Below are 26856 nucleotides of genomic sequence, written 5' to 3' on the forward strand. Positions count from 1 at the left end.
CGGGCCAGGGAGCTGCACAGGCGGCTGGACACAGGCGTAGATAAGGAGTTTTAATACAGGGCTTGGGCAGGTACAGAATTATTGGGAATCCTCGGGCAGAGAGCTCACAATATTGCAGGAACTAAATTTGGGTACAGGGTGGGAAGAAGTGAAAATATACAGATTTCCTTAGTGAAAATTGAGGAGGCTTAAAAGACAAACATCTAAAGGTGATGTTTTAAAATAATGGGAGTATGGCCCCCAAGGAGGGACGAAGGTGGTAGGAAGAGTCAGAAAGCCTCTTCACTCAGAATCCAGGCCTGAGGCTCATGCCTGGACACCAGAAGGCAAGCACGAGGCCTGTGGAACTTATACCCACTTCCGGCTCGAAAAGCCAATAATGGGATGGCAGTTGAGAACATTGGGGAAATCAGACCCTTGCCAACCAGCCATCAGGCCTGGCTTGAGAGTGAAGAAGTTCTTTCCCTGGAACTCAGAGGCATCAGGACACAGATTTAAAGCTCATAGATTTAACACGTGGAGACCTCTAAGACAGCCAGAACACTGGCACCGGACACTAGCTCTAGAGTGCAGCCTTCCTTCCTTAGCCAGGGTTTGTGGGCTCTGGACCTGGACGGATGTGCTGTGCTGGGCTCCAGGCCCCAGCTCCACCATCACTGGGCCGCACTGTCCTTGGCCTGCATCCAGCGGATCGTGCGGGTCCGGCTCTCCTCCCATGAAAAGAGGGGCTCGTAGCCAAAGTGGCGCTGAGCCTTGTTGGTGCTGACAGTGAAGGTGGTGTTGGCCATGGCCAGCGTGTAGGGGTTGAGCAAAGGCGCGTAGAGTAGCAGCGGCCGCAGCAGCCACTGCAGCAGGGCGTTGAGCACAGCCAGAAGCATCAGTAGCCAGTAGGGCAACAGTGGGCGGGTGCCCACCAGCCGCAGTCCACAGGGGCCCAGGAACTCCATGTTGAAGTCCTCATAGCTCTTATAGGGTGATTTGTCATAGCAGAAGTACACCTGGCCACCCATTAGAGCTGCTCGCTGCTCCAGCTCCCGGGCCACCAGCACGTGCATCCAGGCCACGTTACCTGCCGGTGAGGGAAGTGGGGTGCATGTGCCCCTGAGTATCCTTGTGACCATGTAGATGCTGTCTCCCAGGCCAGCCCAAACACAAGCCACCTCCTCTTTGGGCCTATGTAGATGCTGCCCCCCTCCTCTCCTGGGGGGTGCTGCTTCTGTAAGCGGGATCCTCTCTTCAGCCTATGACATGTTTTTTATGTCAGCCTTCCCACCTTGCATGGTACTGTTTCCTCGATGGCCTTTGTGGACACGGCCGCACGTAGTATACCCTGGGCCATGTACAGACTGTTCTTTTCTCTCCAGAGTACACACTGCATACCTCCCAGAACCTCGAAGGTCCTGCCCCATTCTTAGGCTCCCCCCTGCCTAGCCCAGGCCTCACCTACATAGACCCGTCCATGCTCCACAGAGGCTGGGATAGCCCGGAAGAGCCGGCCTCCTAGGCGCAGGCCCTGGTGGTAGATGTCCCTCATGATCTGGTGGCCTTCACCATAGATGCCAGTGGGACGCAGAGCACATGTCACTAAGGGCAGCCCCCCATGGACCTGGAGACAAAAGGTAGGCACTGCTAAGACCCAGTGGCCTGCCCTCTGCCCTGGCCTCTTCAAGCTGGAAATGGGAGGTTCCCAGGTCAGGATGCAAAGAAGCCCAGCTTGCCGTGGCTCTGCATCTTGTCTCCAGTCTCACCTCCCTTCCATTGGCTTCCAGGACCAGCTGCTCAGCTAGGGCCTTGCTGCAAGGATAGGGGTGTCTGTGTACTGCTTCATATGGGGTGTCCTCATTGCCCCTAGTAGGGGAGAGGGAAGATTCTTAATGCTGAGGGAAGATGGAGCTCTTAAATTTGGGGGGTGAAACTCACTCAGCTCACCTGTAGAAGGGGTGGCCTTTGATGTTGGGCCCCACAACTTCCATGCTGCTCGTGTAGACCAGGAACTGTGTTCCAGTCTGCACACAAGCCTCAATCACATTCTGCGTGCCTGGGGAGGTGAGATGTGTGTTCAAACTGAAGCTTCCTCTCTGTATCTCCCCCATCCCCATCCCAAATCTGGATGAAGGCACATGGCTTCCTCCCCCAGGTCCAGGGAAAACCACCGCAGGCTGGCACACAGGACAGACTGACACAAGAGAATCACAGAGGTCAGGGTCCAAGGGAGGGGGGCGGGACACAAACAGTCAAGGTCAGGTCATGTGCCAGAAGTGTTAAGTGCATTATTAGAACAGTGGGGGAGTATCTCACCCTGCACGTTGACCTCATGGATGGTCTCAGGACTGGCCCTCCCAAACACGTCTACCAGCCCAGCTGTGTGGATGACCACATGGGCTCCAGCCATAGCCGCTGCCACCTCGTCAGCCTGGGTCACATCCCCCTGGATGGCAGTCACTTGCACTGTGCCTGGTATGGGGGGTATGGGGTAGGGGCAGCCAGAAGCAATGTCAGAGCTGGGGCCACCAGTCAGCTGCTTGGTTCAGCCTACACTCTTGGGAACCACATGTTCCCAGTGTGACTCATTCACCCCACCCATGTGCAATAGACAACAAAAAGAGGCATCATCTTTTCCATCACTGTGAAGGGAGTCCACATCCTCCCCCCAACTCCCCACCACGATCACCTGTCTTCAGCTCCTCCAGCCAGGAACCCAGGTGCAGGTCAAAGATTCGCAGCTCACGGAGCCGGGGTTCCCGCTGCAGCAGCATTCGAACCACATGCTCCCCCAGGAAGCCACAGCCACCTGTGACCAGGTATACCAGCTTCCGAGCCTGTGCAAAGTCTGCCATGTCCTGCTAGGGAGAGACACTGGTTCACCTGAGCTGCCTGCTGCTATCTGCCTCAGCACGGGCAGCCCACCTGTTATTCCTTAAAGGGGCCTGTAACCTAGTGGACTGAAGCAGTGACCACTGCTGGGGACAACTGTTCCTGGTGGGTGCAGCAGCCAGGCCACCTGTCCTTTGACCCTGCCCACTACAGTTACTGAGATAAGGTCAGGGCTTGCAAAAAGGGTTCAGTGTCTGAGGTGGAGGGGGAGGTTCTGGGACAAAAGTGCGCGCGCGCGCGCGCACACACACACACACACACACACACACACACACACACACACACACACACACACACACACACACACACACACACACACGGTGGGTGGCAGGGAGTTGGGGAGGAGGGGGAGAGGAAGGCGGGCAGGGCTGGAGCTGGGGCAAGGGACCGCTGGTATCACCTCTGCCTACCTGCAACCACAGTCCCAGGGTGCCCAAATTAGCCACCAGAGGAGCTGGTCTGTCTCTGTCTCATTTCCGGCCAGCGACACAGTTGTCCCCTTCCGATTGCTCCTCCTCCTGCCCATTCCAGGAACAGACCAGCCCAACCTCCACCCCTCCTCTCCCACTCTTGCCACAGGGCTCCCCCTGGTGGCCAGTGTGCTCCACTGACATCTGGTTTCAGCAAAGAACTTGGGGAACAGGGACGGGGACACCAAAACCGGCAGGGTGGGCACTGAGGGGCTTTGGTGGGATAGAGATGGAGCAGGCAGGGTGATCTCACTTCTACTGCATCAGTCCTTTCCTCTTGCTCAGGAGGCCCCCTGGGAAGATAGGCCTGACCTTGGCCAGGTCTGGCTGGGCTCACTGGGGGATTCTAGGTGGCTGTTCCAGTCTGTCAGGTGGCCCAGAGGTGGCTAAGTCTGTGGGTCTGGGCTCTTGCCCGAAAGCCTCTGTACCCACCCAAAACTTCAGTCCCTCTCTCCATTTGCCCTACCCTCTGTCCTTGACCCTCATCCCATCTTATTTCCCAAAGATACTGACCAAGCACTTTTGTACAATAAAGTTTAATCACAATTATAAAAATGTGGCATTGGGTTTGTGCTATTAACATATATACAAGTCCAGCCCAACAGGAAGGGCCCGCTCCCCCCACCATCCTGGCCTGGCCCAGCTGGAGCTTCCAGACACCAGGGTAGGAGGGTGACCCACAGGGTCTGGCAGGAACAGATGATGAGGCAGGGTTCCAGGCACAGAGTCCCCAGGAGGGGGGCACAGGGCCCCCCTCCCCAGGGGGAGAACATGGCCACTGCCCCTAGAGACCCCTAAACTGGGGAGGGGTGCACGCAGGGCACAAAAGGGAAGTCCCCATTAACACAAAGCAAGGGGGGTGTGCAGTCCCCAAGAACAGGATCTGTACAGGCTGGCACCCCAGGTTTCCACAGGAAACAGCTGCTGGCGGCTACAAAACATTTACAGCTTCTTCTCCGCAAAGAAAAAAATTAGAGGGTGGTGGCAGGGGTGACAGGGGAGGCAGACATTGCCTCAAGGACTGAGGCTCCCTTGCAGGACTCAGGGCCCAACTCTGTATTTGGAGATGGGGGCATGTGGGCCCTCCTGAGCCCACTAAGGCTGGGCGGGGGGGGGGCGGGGAGGTGTCGGCGGGCTGGGAGCTCAGGGCACCAAGGGGAATAAATAGGGGTGTGGGCACCAGTCCTGCCCACCTCAGTTGAGGGAGCCGCGGCAACTCTCAGTGCCGCACAGACATGGGATCTTGTTGTCCTCCAGCGGGAACTTGTAGTCATAGGTGATCTCCTCATCGACACCAATGGGCTGCTTGGAGTAAATCACAATCTTCTTCTGGGACTCAATGGTGATCACCTTGGCATAGCAGTTGGGCTGTAGGAGGGGAGGGCAGAGTGAGCTGGGTGGCCACCCCCTCAGACCCCACCCACCCTGGCCGGGCCCCTAGCACACCGTGCAGCAGTGGTTGATGAACCTCGCCAGGTTGCCACACTTTGTAGCATCAATGATGGTGTCGTGGTCCACCCGGAACAGGTAGCTGCTGCCAATGCCCTCCTGCACATAGCGCTTCTCCCTCATGTCGGCCACCATCTGGTAGGATGAGGTGCAAATGTCAGAGAGTTGCCCCTCAGTCTCACAGCTACGGGTCCTGGGAGCCACGATGACCTGTCCTATCTGTAGCCCTCTTTCTGGCTCCCACTAACCCAAAGCATGGGCACTGACTTCTAGGAGGCCTCCCTTCATGGCCAGCCCCCTATGCCTTCAGCGGCCATTCTAAGTCACCCAAAGAAGACCCCACGGAAGTGCACTGGTCACTGGGCTGAAGCAGCCCCTGGCTGCTCCTGCAGTGTCTGCCTGGCCCACAGTGGAGCCCCCAGTCCACTCAGGGGTTGTGGCAGCTCCCAAGATGACAGTGGCCATTCATGGCCTGAACCCTACCTATAAATCACCAAGCCCTCTGCACTCTTCCCTTGGGTGTGCTCTCTTCCAGGGCTTCAGCTGCCAGCTAAGTGCTGGGGACTCCTTCCAAACTTCCGCCTCCAGCCAAAATCCACCTCAGCGGAGCTGCTGGGTGTCATCTTCTAAGTGAACCCTGGATACTACAACTTCACATGTCCTGATTAGAACTCATCTTTATCACCCACCTGTTCCCCCTCCCGACTCCCATCTCCCTGACAGCCCTACTACTCCCAGCTACTAAAGGCAGTGCCCTGGGAATGGCCACACCTACCCCCTTGCCCTCACTCTCCAAAGCTGACTTACTGTCTGTCAGGCCAGCTGCCTTGGACCCACAGACTTGTTTTCTTGGCTGCCACTGCCTAGTCCAGGCACTCACCTTTGGCCAGGTTCTCTGTAACAGACCCCCCTCCGACCCTACTGGTTTTGGTCTCTCTTCACACTGCAGTCAAGAGGGAGTTTATAATCTCCCAAGTCCTCTTTTATTTAACGCTTCCCAGCAACTTTCCTCTTCTTACCATCTGTTGCAACTTATTAATGTGGCTCCTAACTTCTGGGGAGTCTGGCCTCTACCTCCATTTACACATCGCTGCCACTGGCCCAAGTGTTCCCAACCAGCCACAGTGCCCTCCTGCCCTCCTGAGACTGTCCCGCCTCTGTGCCTTTGGATATGCTGTCCCATAACCAGGAGCACCTCCCCACACCTGAGCCCTGACTCCATCACCCTTCAGCTCCTGGTGGGAAACATCACTGTGCTCGAACCAGTCCTGCCTCCCTTTTGTAACCACCAAACACCGTCCTTTATTACAGCTGCTTGTTCAATGCCTGTCTTCCCCACTAAACTTAGGTCCTTAAAGGGAGAGAGAATATTAATCTCATTTCCTGCTGGGTCACTAACATCTAGTTTACTAGTTCCCATTACTAGGGAGGGAGGGAGGGAGGGAGGGAGGAAAGAAGGGAAGGGGTGGTTTCATTGATTAAGCCTTGGGGCCAGGAGGGTACGTGGGGCTTTATTCAGAGGGTTGGATGGGGCTCATGTCAGTATCCCATGCTGACATCGGACAGGGAGCTGGTATAGGCCTCCTCACCTGGCGGATGTTCTGACCCACATATTCAATGACCATCTCGTCAGCTGCAATGGGTTCCATGGCAAACAGACCCCACTCGTGGATCCGGCTCCGGCCAAATCGAAGCTTCTTCTTCCGGAACTAGAGAGCAGAAGGTAGATTGTGCTGCTGGGTGCCTCAACCTATCTCCTGGCTTTTCCTGCAGACCTCCAGGGCAGGAGGGTATTCTGGCCACTCAGCCCCGCCCCCATCCGCACCCCTATGGGACTCCACAATGCTGCCCTTCCACTGAGTCTCTCTCTTCAAGTTCTCGTTCCTCACCTTGAGCTGGTTTAGCTTTAGCAAATCACTATCCATGATGGCTGAGGTGCCAATGGCACTCAGTAGCCGCCGCTGCTCAGATCGGCGCTCCGAAAGTACACGGTTAGTCCCCTGTGAGAAGCAGAACAGAGAGGAGGTGAGTTCCAGAGGAACATTGGGAAGAGGATGCCAGAGACCCACATATCAGGGCAGAGCCTCACCTGAGTGTCCGCCCCTTCCAGCTGTCTGGCTGAGACAGGGCACACATCCAGGTACCTGTCTTTTTCCTTCTTGCTGATGGGGTAATAGCCTTCACTGCGGGCTGAGCCTGTCTGGTGCTCACGGGGCCCATCCTGGGGCCGCCGCTTGCGTTTTGGAGTGCTCAGGTTGGTGAGTGCAGGGTGTGTTAAGGAAGAGAATGTGTTCCTCACTGACCAGATCCTTGGGGCCCCCTTCCCTATGTCCCTCCAGTCCCAGCCCAAGGAAAGGGTGACTGACCTTCACTGGAGGTCCTGATCATACTTGCTGTGAGGAGTACAGAAAGAGAGAAATAAGTCTTATGCCCCCCTTTCTGCCAGAAAATCTTTGGGAGGCACAAAAGAGGCATGAAGCAGAGAGAAAAGGGTTACCAGTAGCCAGAGGAGAAATACCCGGGCTGAACATGGGTAGGAAAGAGAACTGGCCAGGGAAGTCCACCCCACTCCCCGAGCCTGTCTTCCTATCCTGAGGAGGCCAGCCTTGGGTTCAGGATATTGGTGTGATGGACCCAGTGGGTGTCGTTAAGCCAGTCGGCCCCACTTGTCTGCTGCAGCAGTTGCTCATATGTGAGCCGTAGGTAGCCCATGTCTTCAAAGTCCAGGCCTGAGTTCCAAATGTCATACAGGATGGTCATCTGCTCAAACTCACTGCGGGGTTCAAAGGTGGGAGGCGGTGGGGGTGGGGGTGGGGGGGGTGGTCTCCGACGCCGGGTGTGGGACCGGAGGCTGCGCCTCCGGATAGCCCCCTCCCCACTGCTGCTGCTGCTGCTGCTCTCGGATGATTCGGACTCCTCCTCTTCCTCTTCCTCCTCACCCTCCTCTTGCTGCTGCTGTTGCTGCTTTGGCTCCTCTGCCTCAGCCACCACCACCTCAGGGGCTTCCAGAACCTCATCCGCAGGGGAGCTGAAGAGCGCTGCAGGGGCAGGAACTGGCTCCAGGGGGCGAGGGGATGGTGTGAAGGGTGGGGGCTTGATGGCCAGGGCATAGTTGTGCTCCAGTAGGATGTGGCTGAGCAGGGGGCCCAGGCGGTCTGCCTCATTCGATGTCTCTGTGGCCTCTGGGTCATCGCTAGTAGGCAAGGCAGCCAACCCGTGCCGGGCTGGGGTCAGGGCCAGGTTGGCTAGCACCACCAGGTCCACTTCTGTCCCTGGCTCAGCCTCTTCTTCCTCGGTGGAGCGGCCTCGGCCTACAACCCGGCTCCGACCTCCTCGAGACACTTCCTCAGGCCAACTCTTGACCAGAGATGCATGGTCCAGGGGCAAATTGCGAATGGTCCGCTCCACACCCCGAGGGACTTTTCGGGAGATGGGGCCAGGAGACTTGATCTGCTGTGGGACAGCTGGGGAAGGCTCTGGGGTTGGCACCTCCTCCACAGCAGAGAAGGAGACGGTTTTCCGGCGTTTCTTGGGTGGGGGCAGGAGGGGGATAGGAGAGGAGGGGCGCTCATCGGGGCAGAGGGGTGGGGCTGGGGCCCCAGCTGGTGGCTCTGGGGAAGGTTGGGGCACACTGGAAGCTGGTTCCTCAATGGAACCTGCGGAAGGAAACACACAGGAAAGGGAGAGGGTCAGCTTCTTGGCCTAACATCACCAGATTTAGATTCACTATGGACAGGAGACTGGCAAGCCTCACCAGGAAGTCCACACCCCAGCTGTGCTCATTCTCTCCTCAGCTCCCAACAGATGCTCCTCCTGCTCGCTCCGCAAACACACTGCCTGCCTCTCACACCTGTAATGTCCTTGGCACTATGGGCTCCCTTGACAGGATAGTATTTTATCTGTTCATTCATATATTCCACATCCCTAAACACCAACTGTGTGTCAGATATGGTAAAAGACACGTTGAACAGACACTTTCCAAGCCCTCAGAGTTTACAGCCCAATAGAGACAACGACATGAAACAAATGCAGAGCCCGAACTGTGAAGAGTGGGGGTAGGGTCGGGGCACTAAGGAAACCAACACTCAGACTCTAGCCCTTCTACCAAGACTGGTGGTGACAGAACCCCACCAGGAACTGGGCACACAGACCAGGATAATTCTTGCCAGCTACATTTATGAGGACACAGTGAGCCAGGTCTGAATTAAAGTATCCATTATTTCAACTACAAACAATATTGTCTAGTAAGTGAAGAAGATACAATGTAAGAAGCTGAGTCTTTGCAGTAAAATACTTCATAAAATTTGCCTTCTTCCCCAGTGTCCCCCAAACAGCACTGGGGATTTGCCCAAGTGAGGAGAGAGTCAAGAAGTTTCTCTTAAAGAAGGTGAAGGTCAGGCTGAGAGCCCAAGAATGCAGGGTGAGCAGGGGAGGGGAAAATACTACCTTTGGGCAGGCCATGCGTCCTCCCCCGCGCTAGCACCCACAGGACAGGTGGCACACCCTCCCTCTGTTGGAACCCCCAAGCCTGCCGCGGACAGTCCTTCCCTGGAGCAGCCCCTCCTGTAGGTCTGACCCTCAGACAATCCCCGCAAGGCCAGTCCACGTTCTGCCCTCTCATCCTAGGTTTCAGCCACCCAAACAGGCATGGCCTTTCAGACCTCTGGCCCTGTGCTGACATGGTTCACTTCGTTCGGAATGCCTCTCTCCCCCTGCCCGCCGGGAAAGCCAACATGCAGCTTTTAGACCCAGCTTAACTCCATCTCCTTTGTGAGGGCTTCCCTGGCTTCCTCAGACATTGTTAATACCTTCCTCTCAGAACCAGCTTAGGGGGTGGGGGCGGAGGCGGGATTCTCAATCTCTAGTCTTCAAGTGGCTGCAGCAGATTAATATCTACTATTTGATGCCAAGCACTAATCTAAGCCCTTTACATATGTTAACTTCTCATTGAATTGTCACAACCATCCTAGGAGAGGGGCACTATTACTAACCTCACCTGACAGATAAGGACACTGAGGCAGAGAGAAGTTAATAACCTGACAAAGGTCACAGAGCTAGCAAATGACAGAATAAGATGTGCACACTGGGTACCCTGAGCTCAGTTCACAGTTTTCCCTACTGCCCTGCGCTGCTCTAGACGCCCTGACCTGGAACTCAGTTGTTTCCTATCTAGCTCTACCACTCTCGGAGCCGAAGGGCAGCCGGCACCAGGCCTGGCCTGAGCAGGTAGTTATCAGGTGTGTCCAGTGCCTTTTCCAATCTGGAAGCCTGAGCAGGGCCCCCAGCCTGCATTTCCCAAGCCTCTGGACACCCTCTGGGGTCCACTTTGAAGCTAGCAAGGCCCTGGGATGTTTGTCCCAGGCTCTCCAGTTTGAGTCCTCTCACTTCTCTCCAACATTTTGGGACAGCTTCCGCCTCTGACCCATCCTCCCAGCCTGGCCCACTTTGCCCTCTGGAAGCCTGGCTCTTACAGAGAACAAATTCCCCTCCTGGCTCAGTTTCTTCACACAAATTTCTCTGTTCTAAAGGAGACCTAGTCATGCCTTTCACTTAGGGAGACAACTTTTGGGGTACCTTCCCAGTCTATGCAACTCCCAGAAGTCACTGTTCCTACTGCATGACTGACTCTCATTAACTGATGGCTATCTGACGCAAGCCAGCCCAACCAGAAACCTCCCAGAGAATAAGGATCTAAGGCACGTGGGTCTGTCTGTGGGGGAAAACATTTTCTACTGGAATAGAAAAGTGGAGGAAGCCCATTTGCAGAAGGAGAGAAGAATGAACCAGATCAGAAGACAGAACAAGTCCAAAAGGCTCCCAGGCCCCTGCCTTTGGGTTCCACCAGAGAGCCTGTCCCAGGCTCCTGCCATCCATCCAGCCACCTAGCTCTCCGTCCAGTTGCAGCCTTGGCAACTTGGACTTCCCTGTCATTCTCTAAAAACCAAGGGACTTGCCTTAATTGTCATCTCCTCTCCCACCTCTGCCATCTATCTCAGAGATTCTGATATCTCCCACCTGTTTACCTAATTTTACATCTCTAGTGGCCTTCATCCTCCGTTGCCCTCCACAGTCACACACCTGACCAAGTCACCCTATATTCTACCTTGAACCCTTACACTCTGACCCCACCTTCTGACCACAATTCCCCAGGTCCTTTCAGTTCATCCCACTGCACTTTTTCAATTTATCATCCTTCTCCCTCCAGCCCACCCTACTCCTCCTAAATTAACTTCTTTCTTTCTTGTGCCCAGGCAGCAGAGGCCCTCACTTTGTCCCCTCCTTTCACAGAACTTTCCACTTCCTCCTGCCACCTCCACCCTGCAGACCCCCACCAATCCTGAATCTACCCAACCACCTGCCTTTTGTCCTCCTTAACGCCCAGCCCTCAGCATCAGCAGAGCTTCTGAGTTGCTGGCAAACTCAGTTGGCTTTCATCCTCCCCATTCTTTTCTCTGTCCAGGCTTCTACTCCACCCATCACCCTCAGGTTTGAAAAATGTCCTACTTTCCTACTACAAAGTGAGAAAAGGGGCCTTCAGGTGCGAAACCCCACATCTCCTTACCCCCCATTTATAGGTAGGTCTGCACCAGATCTAGAGTCCACTCCTTCCCCCGTGCTAACCCAGCAAGTGCTCCTCCCTCTCCTGGTCCAGCTACCTGTTTCCTCTTCCCTTCAGTGTGTGAACATGCTCACATCTCACCTACTCTGAAAAGCCAACCCTCCATCAACCCTCCTTCTTGCTGTCTCTCCAATCCCAGCTGGGTACTCTTGAGTATCTCACTAAATCTTAAAGTCCTCATCTGTAAAATGGGAGTAAGTTTATTGTGAAGATTGAATAAGAAAATAAAATTACAATGTGTGAGGCCCAGAGCCTGGCACACAGGTACTCAATAAATGCTAACATTATTAACTACAACTCCTCAACTCTCCTTCCTTTTATAAGAGAGGTCTATCCTTCCACAAGATGGGTTCCCTCTGGTGACTGTCCTCACTTCTTAAAACTCTGTAACTTGGCTATAGTCTGATCCACTCTACTGAACTGATAAGGTCACCAGTGACCCAACTGCCAAATCCAACAGACACTTTTCCTATCTTACAATATCTCTTGTGGCCTGCTGATACAAGCCACTCCCTCCTTTGGAAACTCCAAGACGCCTGCCCTGACTGGTGTGGCTTAGTGGGTTGGGCGTTGTCCTGCAAACTGAAAAGGTTGCTGGTTCAATTCCTGGTCAGGGCACACGCCTAGGATGCGGGACAGGTGTCCAATTGAGGGCGTGCAAGAGGCAGCCAATCGATGTTTCTCTCCCTCTCTTTCTCCCTCCCACCCCTCTCTTTAAAAATGAATACATAAAATCAAGGAAGGAAGGAAAGAAAAGAAAAATAAACAAAACTCCAAGCTCCCTGCTCTCCTTGCCAGATCATTCCTTTCGGCCGTGGCTGGCTCCCCTTTGCCCACCTATCTTCTGAAAGAACACAAGGCTCTCTGGCCCTCTTCTTTCCTTCCCAACAGCTTCCCATGGCACACGGACACACTGACATTCATGCTTTCGCCACTCTGAAACACCCACCTCATTTCCAGCCTATTGCTCTTTCCAGAGCTTCAGATCTGTTTATTCAACTACCTGTTGAATATTTCTACCTGGAGATCCCAGAGACATATCAAACTCAACCCCAACTAAACGCATGAACATTCTTCCCAATTCTGGTTCTACTTCAGTTTCCTTTCCTGGTAAGCAGTTTAACCAAGAGGCTGTATTCTAAATTTCTCTCAAGTCCTCACCACCACCTTCTACTCCCTGTACTTCATTGCAACCACCCCCACTTTAGTTCACACCCTTCACTTACAGGCATCTCTTCAAACCTCCTCATGGGTCCCCCTATAGCCTTCCTCACCTCTTCCAAATCCCTCTCCCTCCTGCCAGAATGATCTTTCTGAAATGCAAATCTAACCATGTCCCACACTTCCTCCCCGCCTGCTGAGAATGAAAGAGTACTAGATTCCTGCTGACCCCACTGGCTCTTCTGCTACCAACAGGCTAAAACAAGGGTACATGAGGCACCTTAGGACTGATGACAACCTCAACTCCTCCTCTCATGGGGTCTGAACCCAGGCAAAGGGCACCAGTGTGAGGATGTCTTCACGTGGTCTCTACTTAGTTATCTCAGACCACAGAATCTCAATGATGTGCAAGAGAGATCTCTGGAAGGCCACATACATCTTTGAAGCACATCTTGAAAACTTGAGTTACTAATTCCATTAGAAGAACACTGTACTCCAAAGTTACCAGCATTGCCTGCTTTACTCACAACAGTTTCAATCTTCCTGCATAAACTCTGGCCCCTTTCCAAGTTTTCTCTGCATTACATCTTTTTAAAACACAAATATAACCATGTCATTCCTCTAATGGCACTCCACTGCCCTTAAGATAAAGAGCAAATTCCTACAGTGGCCTATTCATTTTGCATGGCCCAGCCCTTGCTGTCCTCTCCAGTGTCAGCCCTCCAGGTCAGCTTTCTTGTATGTCTTCCAACAGGCTGTTTCCTTCTCCTTAGGGCCTTTGCACATGCTAATCACACCCTGCAGCCTGCTGTGCCGTGTTTCACAGCCCAATGATGCCTCAGCAAGAGCTTCTCCCAGATGTACTCAGGTTCTCAGAATAGACTACACTTTTGTTTCACAGTGCTTATCACAGTTGGTAATTAAAATCGTATGTATTTATCACTCAACTGAACTGTCTCCCTATAGATGATAAGCTTCATGAGGGCGAGAACAGTGCCTCTTGTGAAGACACCATTGTATCCTTTGCACCTACTGTAAGTATTCAATAAATAAATATCAATGACCTAAACAAGCAGTTCATTCAGCCCAATAAATTATGTGTATGTGCTAACAAGGGAATGTACAAATCCGCAAGGGAAAGCAAAAAGAACTAAATTCTGAGTTAAGGCTTTTAATGGTTGTTGGCTACCTATTTGTCCACTTAATCACATGCAAGTATATATTACACATTAAGAAGTGGGCTTAAGAAAAACTGTGTGAGGAATCTGTTAAATTAGGAATTTTCTCAACCTACTCAGAAGAGACCACCCCATTTCACTGTAGCAGCCAGGCGCCCAGGCCAGAGGGGCACACCATTTTGGGCAGTGCATCCTGAGAAGATTAGGCCATGAACTGCTCCCAGGGAAGAGTGACAGACAATAGTGACTTTTGTCCAACTCTGTGTGCTTTCTAACAAAGTCACACACTGTATACAACAAATACATGATGACCTCACTGTTATCATGGGAAAAATACACACACACAGAGACCAAACCAGTAGCTCTACACTGCCTACCTGCAGGTCTCACTGGAGACTTCTCCTCTTCAGGGAGTGGTGTGACCGGTGAGCCTGCAATCCTCTCTGGCTTGGGCTCCTCCACAGGTGCTGGCAGGGGCACAGGGACATCTCTGGGGGGTGGTGATACTGAGGGAATGGTTGCTGGCTGCTCTTCTTCCTCTTCTTCTTCAGAGGACTCAGATGATGATGACGAGGATGAAGAGGATGAAGAGGATGAAGAGGAGGAGCTGGATGAACTGCCACTCTCGGAGTCCGAAGTGCTATCATTTTCACCATCTGAGTCAGCATACAGAGAACATTTGGAGGACGAATCGCTTCCCTCGTCCTCGCCTGGAAATCCAGAAGGGGCAATCAGGCGAGGTGCGAGGTGGGAAGATCCCTCACTTGGCCAAACCATGGGTTCACTCACTGACGCACTATTGAGGACATGTAAGGCTCTGTGCTGGCTGCTGGGAAGCCCTAGCCTCAAGGAGTTGGGTACGCACACAATTTGTTCACAGTGTGATGAACTTCAGTGGGAAGGGCTGGGGGAGCATGGCAAAGGGAAGCCCTGGATTCTGCCTGGAGGGTGAAGTTAAGGAAAGAACTCCTGTGAAGGAGATGCTGAAGTCGAGAAAGACGTGGAGGAGTCTACCAAGCAGACACGGGGCTAAGTGGGGGTGTCAAAGGTTGAGAGAAGATGGGGCACGCAGAGACTGGCAAGCAGTCCTAACTACACCAAAGCTTTCTCCACAATGGGTCTTATAGACGCCAGCTGAACAAAAGACTCTGAAAATGGATTTTGGGCTAAAATAAGTTTAGGAAATGTTACATGCTCTGTGCCTCTAGGACACAGGTGGCAAACACAAGGCCTGCAGGCCAAATCCCGCCCTCCACCTTGTTTCTACCTGGTGGCAGCGCCATGCTCTCACTTAACTGTTAAGGAGTAGTTACATTTATACAGTCCTAAAATTACATTCGGCCCTTTGAAGGCAACTGTGAGGCTGATGTGGTCCCTGGTGAAATGAGTTTGACACCCCCGCCCTAAGAGATGATAAAATATAAAAAGGGCTCTAAGAAATTAAGAATTTCGCAGTCTTTGAGGAACTTGATTGGGTGAACCTGACTAGAAGGCAGTGGTGGTGAGGGAGGGTCTGGGTAATGACAAGATGAACCTAAACAGGTAAGCGAGAGCTAGATTATAAGTGGACCAATGTGTCAGGCTGAGGAGTCACCTTGTGGAAAATAGTAAGCCAGGAAAAGACTTTACAGAGGGGTCCAGTGTACATTCTAGGAACGATTGTTTCATCAGCAGGCTGGAAAATGGATGGAAATGGACAGAATGGAAGCAGAGACAGGCAAATCAGACAAAACTGCTGCAGCCTCTAAATGAGAAAGTCAAGACAACAGGGTCAAAGGTGACAGTTCCAGAGCCACGGAGGTGGGGAAACTGAAAGGAGCTGGTGGAGGGGTGGGGGACTGCACACACCCATCCTTGGAAGATGGCTTTGGCCTCTTACTCTCTGCCTCATTAACCTATTTTATTTTCTTCAAAGCATTTATCTGTATTTCAAGTGCTACTGCTTGTTCACCTGTCTGTCAAGATGACGCCCTCCCCGCTAACCGGCCACAGGCTCTGCAAAAGAAGGAACCACATCTGTCTTGGTCACTGATGTGCCCCTGTACTTAGAATAGTGCCTGGCAGAGGTGGGGTCCAATGTACAGGGCAGAGCAAAAGTAGGTTTACCGTTGTGAGTATTCAAAAGTTCATTCTTGTGTTATTTATTATTGTATTATTTTCCATATGAACTGGAAACCTACTTTTGCCCTACCATGCATATTTCTGAACAGAGGAATGAAAAGACTCAACCAAAGCCTCGGTGAATGTGGAGGAACGAACAGGTATTCAGCTGAAGAACAGAACTGTGTCTGGTAATGGCAGCTACAGGGAGGGGGACAGGGAGGCACAGTGCAGTGGCCGAGCCCCGAAGGAAGAAGAGTGCTCAAAGATGGAACGGCACAGCCTGACAGCATCGAGAGAGAGGCAAAGAGAATGCAACCCCTTATCTCAAGGGCCTGGGAAAATAAACAGACTCTTTTGGGGTATCTTCGGGGAACTGCTGTGTTTCAGAAGCAAGCAGGAGGGAACGTCCTAGGTATTGGAGTTATTGTTACAGTGGGCCAAGGGCTCCAAATGACAGGACTAGAAACGTCACTTCCGGGGAGGGTAAAGGTGGCAGGAATGTCCACAAATCTAGCAAATCTAGCACAAATGTTACGTGGGTTCAGGAAAGGACTAGACAAGTGGCCAAATCCCTTCATCCCCAACCAGAACTCTAATGTACTGTCTGTGCTTACCATCTGATGCCTCTATCTCCTTCTTTGCAGTATCCATGGCTTCCTCACGATCTTCATCTTCCTCATCTTCCTCATCATCCTCCTCATCCTTAAAGGAAGGGACAAAAGAGACAAATAGGGACTAATAGGATAAGGACCACTGATCCTCTAGAAGGCTTTAGCCCAAAGGGAAGTTGGCCATGGGGACAGAAATTCAGAAAGGTAGGCTCTTGGCAGGGACCTGGTGCTCTGGCACCTCACCTTCTCCGAGGAAGACTCCTGGGATGCCTCCTCCCCTTCACTGTCCAGAGCAAAGGACTTGCGGTGCTTGCCCTGGGTCTTGCTTCGCTCTTCATCCCGCTTTGGGGGCTTGGTCCCTGGACGTCCTGACTCTCCAGCCTCCTTCTCTCGCTCAGGGTCTAGGCCCGGGTGAATGGCAGTTAGGACAATTTACCATCATCAGCAGTAAGTTACCATTTCTCGACCTGTGAAAGGAGCTGTGCATATACTGTCGCTGATCCCCACCACAGTCTCACAAGACAGACCTCGTTTTATAGACCAGAAGTTGAAGCTCAGCAGAGACACACAAAAACCTCAATACCTAACATTTAACAGCTTTAAACATATCACGCTCATTTTATCTTTCATCATTTTCTGGGTTGAGTGAAAGAGAGTTGACTTGTTATGCCTGGCCCCTAAAAACACTTCCGAGGCCAATGGGTCTGGTTTCCAGGGAAGATGATCAGACTCAATGAGGAAGTTTCCCAGACCCAGGCTGCCAACCAATAGCTTAGATGTAGACAAACTGGTAAGAAGGTATAAGTGAGTTTAAGCATTGGATGGTTAACTGGGTAGATGACCTATTTAACCTTAAAGTTCTGTGCCTTAGATGTGGAAGTTATTATTTCTATTTTATAGGAGAAAACTGAAATACACAATACTTAGGTCAGCGTGCCAGAGTAAGCACCATAACTAAAATCCAGGGACAACCCTATCTGAAGCTTCTCACATCTCAGAACTGCTTTATTTTAACCTGTACCAAAATCTCCACCTGACACCTTGCCTTTAAGACACCTTCATCCCTTTGTCCCTGTCTCTTACTTTCCTATCAGAATCTGAGCAGCGTTCCCCTTTCTCCTTCTATCTGACCTTCCAACTCACCATCTTCATCTTCCTCAGCTGGAGTGGAAGGCCGGGGCCTCTTTTCCTCACTGGCCTCGGAAATTTCTGAGGGCTCTTTTCGTTTTACCTGGGTGATGGGAAAACCCAAAGCCTATTTAGAACTCAAACACTCAAAGCTCCCAACCACTGCTACCCCAAGTAAGAGGTGGGGGTCCCCTCACCCCTCTCCGTATTAGGCAAGACCACAGTTCTGGGTACCTTGAAAGAAGGCAGCCTCAAGGCCCCTCGCAGCCCTGACCCAAAGGCGAAGGCCTCGATGCCTGTGGTACCACCACTCTTCGCCCAGTCTACAAGGGAGAGCAGGCCTGGCTCCTTGAGCTTTGTCTTCTCTTTATCTTCCTCCTTGGCTTGCTGTTTGGCTGCATTCTGGAATGGCTGCAGACAGTAGGGGGACCATGAGCCCCAGAAGCCAGGTGCTCCCTCCTGCCTGGGAACTACTCCCAGGCCCCAGGAACATAGAATTGCATCTACTCACTCCTCCATTTGATGTACATCTATGCCAGGCCTCCCTGGTACTAGCCCCTGTAGAAGCATTTCCTCAAAAGTCTGCTCATTTAGCCTTGGCCGGGTAGCTTGGTTGGTTAGAGCATCATCCCAATACACCAAGGTTGCGGGTTTGATCCCCAGTCAGGGCACATACAAGAATCAACCAATAGCTCAATAAAATATAATTCATAGGACATAAAAATTGTGGGGGGCTGGATTGGGAGTAAAAAGGAGAAAACTGTATTTGAACAATGATTAAAATAAAATGAAAAAAAAAAAAAAAAGAAAGAAAATAAAAATTGTTTAAAAAGCTAGGTCCCCAGTTGGGGGTACATGAAAGGCAACCAATCTATGTTTCTCTCCCTTTCTCCCTTCCTTCTCCTCTCTAAAAATAAATACATAAAATCTTTAAAAAAAAAATTAACCAATAAGTGAAACAACAAATTGATGTTTTCTCTCTTCTTGTCTCTAAAATCAATAAATAAAGTTGTTTAAAAAAAGGGCTGCTCATTTATAGTCCCATCCACCTTAGAAAGGAGCAACTATTCTTCCCACTCTACAAATGATAACTCTGAAGACTGAAGCCCAGAGACAGGTAAGGGCCTCACCCACTGCAAGCAGGCAGCAGGGACAGGACAAAGCCTTCAGACTCTCAGGCTCATACTTCCTTACTGCTCCCTGTGCCCCAACTCCCCTGCCCAACCAGCATCCCACCAAGTGCCCATAGTCTCTCTCCACTTGCCTTAATTATCCCTCTTCTGTATTTTGAGTTGTGTAGCCTGGAGAAACAAGGGGTCTATTTCCTCCAATGGAGCCCCAGGTTTCCCCAGTCCCAGACATTGGCCCTCACCTTGGCCTTCTCTTCTTTGCTCTCCCACCACTGGTCAAAGGCTCCAAAGGCCACATTTTCCACCATCTTGCGGTTGAGGTCTCGCTGCATGATGCTCTTCATCTCTTGGACAAGAGTGGCCAGCACACGGCCCACAGTGCCTGCTGACGGTAGGGCCTTGCCCTCTGCCAGCTCTGCCTCCTCCCTTGGAGGGAGCCGGGCCTCGTCTCCTGAGACTGAAGAGGAGGGCAGGGGCTCGGCCGCCAGGGGCAAAGGTAGGTGGTAAGCCTCACGGGAGTATGCCCCTCGGCCTTCTTGCCCTTGTGCGTACAGAGCATAAGGTAAGCCATAGGCTGCCTCTTGGGGGGGTGGGAATGGGAGGAAGGCCTCCCCAAAGGCCCCACCATGGGGACCAGCGGAGGCAGCAGTCAATCCCTTGCCCTGCCGCAGCTGGTGAAGCCGAGTTAACATCTGGGTCTGCATCTGGAAGGACATGGGCATTCCTCCCCACTGAGCCCCAAGTCGATCCATGAGCTCTAGCGAGTTCACAAAGTCATAGATGTGGGGTGGTGGAGGAGGAGGTGGGGGGTACTCAGGGGGCGGTGGCCCATCAGGTCGGGGTGGGAGGAGGTAGGCAGGCTGGTGGGGAGGATATGCAAGGGGAAGGGAAGCCAGGTAGGGAGGCGGAGGAGGGGGTGGAGGAGGAGGGGGCGGAGGCTGTTGGGGGGGTGTTGGGGCCGGAGGGGGTGAGCCGCCCCTGTCGTCATCGGAGATCTCCATGTCCTCTCCAGAAGAACATGGAGAAGCCTGTAGGAGTACAGAGGAGGGTCACAAAAAGCCTCTGCTTGTTCCCTGGGCTTTTCCTCAAATCCATGTTCTGTTGTCTGATTTCCTTCCCTCTCCCCGTGAGCCCAACCCTGCCTCTCTGACCCTAAGTACCTCCACTGGTTGACCCCATCCTCACCTGGTTCTGTCCATTGGCCTTGGGAGACTCCCGGGTAGCCCCCGGTTCTCCGCTCCCTGTAGGTGCCACATCCTCAAAATTAGCTGGGGCTGGAGGGGGCGTGCAGGGCCCATGACCTGAACCGGAAGGCACCTCAATCCCTGTGTCTCTAGCCCCAAGGCCTGTGGTACTATTCTCTTCTTCCTCCTCTGTGTCAGAGGCCAGGAAAGAAAACTTAGAGCGCTGCTCTTTCAGCAACATCTCAATGCGGGAATCCAGGCTGCTGTGTTGAGCGAAGGGCACACTCTCATTGGTGGTCTCTGGGGCTGGGGAGCCGGAACGAGCAGGTGAGGCTGGGCGCGGGGAGGTCTGAGCTTCTTCTCTTTCAGGGCTGGGTCCCCCAGCACCACCACCTCCACCAGGTTCTGGGGGCTCTGGGGGTGGAGCCTCTGAGGCAGGAGGCCGGTAGTCCTGATCAGTGGGCCGGCTGGGCTCAGGGGGCAAGTAGGAGGTGTAAGAAGGTGGGAAGCGCTCAGCTGTATTTTCAGCAAAGGGAGCCCCGGGGGGATCCTCCCGAGTTGCCCGGTGGGGCGGGTAAGAAGAATGGCGTTGGTAACGATTCCAGCTTTCATAATATGGTGGGTAGTTTGAGTCAGAACCACGAAAATGAGAGGATGAGGAAGACGAGGAAGACGAGGAAGACGAGGACAATGAGGAAGAAGAGGTGGAAGATGTGGCGGTGGTTGCAGTAGTGACAGAGATGGCTGCAGAGGTGGTCGTGGGGGCCGAAGATGCAGAGAAATGGCGACGGGAAAAGGAATCTTGGAAGCTGTTCTCTGACCGCCGGGGCTTGAAGGAGGTTGAAGTGGTGCTGGAGAAAATATGCAGGAGTTAGCTGGGTTCAGCTCTGTATCTCCAAACCCTAGGGTCCCAGTTCCCAGCCCCCAAAGCCCCTCTATGCTACCCCCAAAAGATCTAAATGCAGCTGTGTTCTAGCTAGAGAGAGTTCTTTAAGAACAGGGATTTGTTGGCTGAATCCACAGAGAAACTAGGACAAATTATTCCAATTTCCTTTTAGAGAGACTTGGGGTTTCTTCTTCTCAGGGGTAGCTCCCACAATCTGAGGGTCCCTAAGGGTATTCACTCTGTACCTGCTAGAGTAGGCAGAGTCCTGAGAGTAGGGGGTGCTGCCCCGAGATGTGTAGGGGGTTCCTTGGGAGGACTGAGGGGTGAATTGGCCAAAGGAAGATGGGGTGTCTTGTCGGTTGCTGGAGAAGGTTGTGTCCTGGGAGCAGGGGGTGCCATTGCCAGGAGTACCCACCACAGCAGTGCCTGGTGGGTAGGCAGCTGTGTCAGAGGAGGGGCGGCGGCGGGATTCAGTCTGGAGGGGGAGAGTGGAGCAGGGAGAAAGGAAAAGAGATCAAGTACCATTTAACAACTTACCCTTCCCCAAATGAAGAATCCCAGTTCCCTGTCTTTTGAAAGCATCTAGGGATCTCTTCTTGGTTCATCCTATACTTAACAGTGAAGTCCACAACCTCCCAAAGACTGTCCCTGTTGCTCAAGGACCACGCCCACATGGCCAGGGCTACGGCAACCACAAGCTTCTCACCGTCTCAGTGGCTGCACCAGAGCCTTGGAACTTCTCACTCAAGGCCTTGCCCCCAGTGGGCACCGTCTGAGGGGTGTAGGAGCCATTGACTATCAATTCATAGTACTTCATTCGTTGTTGTCCTAGAGAAAAATGGGAACCAGCAGTCAGATGGAGAAACCAACTCCTTCCTAATATGCTATTCCCACTTATGCCTCAGCCCTCAAGTTGGGTCTTGGGTTTGGGGATTTCAACTGTTCTACCATATTTCTATCTTGAGGACCTTCCACTTCATCTCTACCTAACTCCAACAACATATAGTACAACACCTGAGTTTCTTCTACACGTGTTACTACACTGAATGCCCAACAGATGGGAAAGGCATCAGTACCCCTACTTCATAAGCTTAAAGTAAGTTGTCCTATACACAGTCACAAAGTTGGTTAGCAGCAGAACTGGAATTCAAACCCAGGTAGTCTGATACTAGATCCTATCCTGCTCCTCATCCTATAAACTTAGGGTTGCAAAATGGTAGTCTAAGGACTTTATTCAACCCAAGATTGTGTTTTATTTACCTTAAATAGTCATTTAAAACAATTTTCGGGGGGTGGAGAGGGACTTTAAAACCATGCAACTTGACACTAAAACCTAGGTTTCTGGCTTAACAAAAAATCTTTTGGCAATTTTAGTCTTCATTCCCACATGCAAAATGGCTAATGCCAACCAACAGTTGCTTCATTTAGACGGCACCATTATCACAGTATGCCACAATCCCCACCCCTATTACTCCTAACACTGAAGCCCACCAGCCTGCTTTCTTCACTCACCTAAACAGGCCTCTAATTACTATTTATTCATTCATTCATTCATAGAGAGGGGAGAAAGAGGAGAGAAACATCAATGTGTGGTTGCCTCTCATATGCCCCCTACTGGAAACCTGGCCCACAACCCAGCCATGGAACCAGTGACCCTCTGGTTCGCAGGCTGGCACTCAATCCACTGAGGCACACCAGCCACAGCAGGTCTCTAATTCTTGATCCAAAATTTCAAACCCCTCAAAAACTCAAAACCCAGTGTTTGCGGGGATTCAATGTCAAAACCTAACCTAAGCTGAAACTATTTACTACAATTTTTATTCATCTAACACAGTATGACCATTCATATACTTTCCTACAAAAAGTCATATGCTAAACAGTAGGGTGAGACCTTAACCCTGCTGAAGATAGCACACAAAAAACCATGTATGTACCATAATCCCTCCGTAAAACAGTGATTTCAGAAACCCATCTGGCTCCAAGAATTTCAGATGAGGAATCCCGAACCCAGTCATATGCCTGGCTCCAGCAGGCATTTGTATGTACCATCTCTGCCGGAGCCCAACTTCAGCAGCAGGCACGGCAACCCTCACCTTTGATGTCGAGCTGGGCATGGATGATGTTGCCCATGACAGAGGTAAGGTGGAGGTTTTTGACTGTTTCCTTGGCTCCTCGAGTGCTGGTGAAGAGCACACGGGCCAGGCCCAGGTGCTTGCGAGTACGGGGGTGAAGAAGGATCTCTACCTCTTCCACCTCGCCATACTTTCGGCACATATCCTTCAGGAAGGTCTCCCGCACGTTGTCATTCAGTCTTGCAAAAGTCACTTCCTTCAGTGGGATCTGTCCAATATAGAACTCATCCAGCTGTGGAAAGGACAAGAGTTAAGTCTGGGGTCTTAATACTTTTTTCCTTTGGGAAACTTCAGAGAGATCTGTGAGATCAAGAGAGATTAAGACTGGGAAACTGAGGGGCAAGGGAAGGGAGCCCCAACAAGGGATTCATCAGTCTTGACCCTTTTCTTCCCTTAATTCTTCCCACCACAGAGTAATGGCAAGAACCAGGAAAAGGTGCAAAATGAGAAGTACACACACACGGAAGGAACTAGCTCTAGAGAAATAATTTACTAAATCGGCTTTTACTAAGTGATTACCATGGACAAGGTACTAGGAATACAAAGATTGGGGAAAAAAAAAGATTCCTGTTCAGAAAAGTAGACAAGACAGGACACGTACATGATAACATGGATAACATGACACAGTGTCGGCAGAGGTGTAGACAGGGTGTTTGGGGGCCCCCAGAAACCTTTGTTCACGGTGGAGACAAGGAAGCATGCATACAGATGGTGTCATTCGTACTGGGCTTTTTGGATAAACAAGAGTTCACCAAAATGACAAGGACTTGAAAAGTAAAAAACTATAAAATAACTTAGCATTCCCTCGATAGTAAAAGGTATACAGCAGAATGAACACAGGTGTGCAGTATCAAGGCAGGAGGTGAGGTATATTCAGATCAATAATCATACACATCAATGCACAAAAACATGGACTTAGCAACAAAAGTAAAATCAGAGAACAGTGAAATCAGAAAGACAATGACAGCAAGGTGAAATGTGAAATGGAAAACAAAGAGAAGCAAGGGAACAGGTGAAAAAATTTTACAAGAGTCTGCATCAAAGAAATGGCAATGAAAATAGAATAATTAAGACAAAAAGGGCTGGCAAAACTTTGTGACAGACTATGATAAAGAAGAGGCGAATCACAGGATGACTCCCAATTTCTAGCTTGCGCAGTTGAGTAGATGGCAGGGAGAGTGGGATTAAAAGGTTAATTTTTTTAGATCTCTTGAGTCTGACATGTCCATGGGGCCTCCAGATAGAGCTGTCCCACTCTCAGGCATATAAGTTTGGAGTTCGAGATTGATCTTGACCAGAAACAGGTATTTGGAAGTCATGAACGTTTTGGTAACAGTCAAAATTATGGCTGTGAAAGGAATTGTCCAGGGAAGTGTACAAAATGAAAAAAGGAGTGGGGGACCCCCACAAGTGATTTATTTAAAAACAAAGGATAAAAAGTTAGTAAGGGAAACTGAGAACCACCAGTTTTCCTGGCCCAGCCCAAGTCCTAATGAGTATCCTGCACGGACAGGAAAATGGGAACCCTCTGAGGAAACAAGATGGAGGATCAAATGGCCAAATGAGAGGTAAGGAACACAGGACTCCAGGGACAGAGCCCCTGGCCTTGTCACTCCCCTTAATTGTAAAGAAATTGAGGTTGTACACCAGGGAACTGTCAAGTTATACACTGTCTAGGAATGCACAGTGACAGATACAGCAGCTAAACCTGTCTTTATGTTATCCTTCAAGAAGTCAACCTCTGCTTGGGACATCTCACCTATACCTTTCAAGAAGATTAACATACCTCCTGTCCAGAACAACTCACTCTCACAACCTCAGAAACTGTTAAATCTGGCTGTGATCCTCTTGTTGGAAAACTTTTATTGAGCTAAATTAAGACTAGACTGCCAAGATGAATCCTCCACGCCCTCCAAGGGCCACCACACCAGGAGACTAGTAGACACATACCTTAAACTTAGGGACTGGGAGAGAAAAGTCTCTGTTTTTGGATCTGACATGGCAACGGGGATCTTGGAGGTCTTCGACTGGTATATACTTTGAGTCCTAGGAAGGAAAAGAATGACAGCTCAAGGTGAAACCACATTGTTGAGCTCTGAGAAGCCCATTTGGAGGCCCATATGCAAAAGAGCTGGGTTCTGGTTAGCCACTTTTTAAGAAGGCAGGCCATGGGTATGGAAGTTCTAGATGCTGAACAGAGCCAACAGGAGAACGGGGCCCGGAGTTTCCTAGATGGCAAGGAGAGGCCTGGGACACTCACGTTGACACTGAAGTGGACTCCATCGTAGCGGTACACCTTTTGAGAAGGCCTGCGCAAGGCAGGGTCCAGGGCAGGATCCACGATGAGCTTGTAGTTCCGCCACTGGAAGCTCGGGGCCTTCTGCCCATCTCCCCCACCTTCCTGATCCATCTTTGCTCATTTACACTGTTATGAGAAGGAAATACGCAAGGAGGTTCAGGTGTTAGGCCTGACTGACTCTCTTGCTGCCCCTCACCGACTAGCCCAGACTCTAGGTTCTCTCATCCCCCCAGTTTCCACACCTCACCAAGACCCGTGGCTCCCCCAGATTTTCACCCAAGTACACTCTTTCACCGTAACCACCCATTCTCTCTCCACCTCCCAACTCTCTGCTCAGACCACCAGGCCCATCTCGTGCGCCCGCTCTACCTACTGCGCGCCCCACTTGCCTCCGGAGCAAGACCCCTCCCCCGCCCCCTGGCAAGCCCCGCCCCCTCCCGCCTCCTCACCGGCCAGCGGCCCGGGCCAAGCCCGGCTCCCGCTCCCACACACCCGCTCGTGTCCCCAGCCCCGATCCTCCGGCCAAGAGGTAGCACCTATTCGGGGCGTTGGAAACACCGCGAGACCGAGCTCGAGACCCGGCTTCGGCCCCAAATCCGGGCGGGGGAGTAGGGGGAACGCGCGCCGCTGCCCTCTCCTCCCGCCCCGGCGCGTTCTGCCCCCCCCACCCCCGCGCACGCGCGGCGCGGCCCCACTCACCCGCTCTGGTCGAGCGGCTCCCCCTCCCCCCACCCCGCGCGGCACCTTAGTGGCGCGAGGCGGCGGCGGCGGCGGCAGCGCGAGACCCGGCCCCGCAGCGGTGGCGGCGGCGGCGCCCCCCCACCACCACCTCCCCGGCGCGCGCACCAAACACCACCGCCACCTGCGCGAGGCCCAGCAGGCACAGCGTCGACATTCGCACTTTCGCCACGGGCGCCACCGGGACACCAACGGGGCCGAGGATAGCGGTTTCGCCTCGGCCGGCGCCCTATATGGCTCGAGAGTTGCGGCCTAGAGAGCCTGGAGATTGGCCGCATCCCCCGGAGAGTGGGCTTCACCACGACTATCCAGCTGCTCTGGCCTGGGGTCGTTGACGAATCGACGGCGACGAAAGCAGCGACTAATCCCTGAGGAAAAGGGGGCGGGGCAGAGGGGAGGAGGCTAGCCAGAACTGGGGAGATTTGAGTGGCGCGCAGAACTGGCGCAGATTCGTCAGGCGGGCGGGGCGAACGGGTGGACGGGACGCGCGCTCCTTAGCTCCTCTTTCCTTCCCCTAGCGCGGCCGAACGCCCAAGAGGTTGCAGATTCGTCACAGGTCCTGGTCACAGCTGTTGCTTCCCTTTACCTGCCTTGGTGAAGACAAGAAAATAATGTCTGGTTAGCCTTGTTGGCAAAGTCGACCACTTCTCTGGATTTTATTAGTGTAACTCAAGGGACTGCTCAATTCTGACCCGAGAAAAATGGCTATGGCCTAAAGCTCCTCTCGGAGTCCGATGAGAATTTTCGGCCGAGTACTGGGGCCTGGGTAATTCTAAGGACCCAGCAGAGCGAATCTGCGAATTCTTTTGTGGGCGGAGCCAAGGTGCCGTTCGCAGAGGGCGTGGTCAGAGCGTGCGGAGCCCGACGTCGCGGGGGCGCTTCCTGTAGGACCCA

At 52.3% G+C, this 26856-nt stretch overlaps 2 protein-coding genes across 9 annotated transcripts; both read right to left on the reverse strand.

Moving 5' to 3' along the window:
* Positions 1–37: 37 nt before the first annotated feature.
* On the reverse strand, positions 38–3542 carry HSD3B7 (hydroxy-delta-5-steroid dehydrogenase, 3 beta- and steroid delta-isomerase 7). Of its 3 annotated transcripts, none has more exons than XM_045849023.1 (7): positions 3285–3536; positions 2672–2840; positions 2299–2454; positions 1930–2038; positions 1749–1848; positions 1444–1606; positions 38–1069 (listed from the first exon to the last, which is right to left on the reverse strand). In XM_045849023.1, exons 2-7 carry the CDS (start codon positions 2835–2837, stop codon positions 654–656), a joined length of 1110 nt encoding a protein of 369 aa, XP_045704979.1. In that variant the 5' UTR covers positions 2838–2840; positions 3285–3536; the 3' UTR covers positions 38–653. The 3 variants fall into 3 exon arrangements, with proteins under 3 accessions (XP_045704979.1, XP_045704978.1, XP_045704980.1); XM_045849022.1 differs by having other exon boundaries at positions 2672–2843; positions 3285–3535; XM_045849024.1 differs by lacking the exon at positions 1444–1606 and having other exon boundaries at positions 871–1069; positions 2672–2843; positions 3285–3542.
* Positions 3543–3870: 328 nt separating this feature from the next.
* SETD1A (SET domain containing 1A, histone lysine methyltransferase) lies at positions 3871–26816 on the reverse strand. Of its 6 annotated transcripts, none has more exons than XM_045849097.1 (19): positions 26087–26816; positions 25186–25350; positions 24876–24971; positions 22887–23157; positions 21500–21621; positions 21039–21268; positions 19909–20758; positions 18966–19751; positions 17828–18004; positions 17609–17696; positions 16709–16866; positions 16469–16556; positions 14129–14407; positions 7415–8449; positions 6883–7055; positions 6683–6793; positions 6383–6502; positions 4791–4928; positions 3871–4712 (listed from the first exon to the last, which is right to left on the reverse strand). In XM_045849097.1, exons 2-19 carry the CDS (start codon positions 25333–25335, stop codon positions 4539–4541), a joined length of 5046 nt encoding a protein of 1681 aa, XP_045705053.1. In that variant the 5' UTR covers positions 25336–25350; positions 26087–26816; the 3' UTR covers positions 3871–4538. The 6 variants fall into 6 exon arrangements, with proteins under 6 accessions (XP_045705053.1, XP_045705048.1, XP_045705050.1 ...); XM_045849092.1 differs by having other exon boundaries at positions 14129–14461; XM_045849094.1 differs by having other exon boundaries at positions 14129–14461; positions 26071–26816.
* Positions 26817–26856: the final 40 nt, after the last annotated feature.

This window comes from Phyllostomus hastatus, unplaced genomic scaffold, assembly GCF_019186645.2.
Source record: "Phyllostomus hastatus isolate PE091 unplaced genomic scaffold, TTU_PhHast_1.1 phas_contig_64, whole genome shotgun sequence".
Taxonomy (NCBI): Eukaryota; Metazoa; Chordata; class Mammalia; order Chiroptera; family Phyllostomidae; genus Phyllostomus; species Phyllostomus hastatus.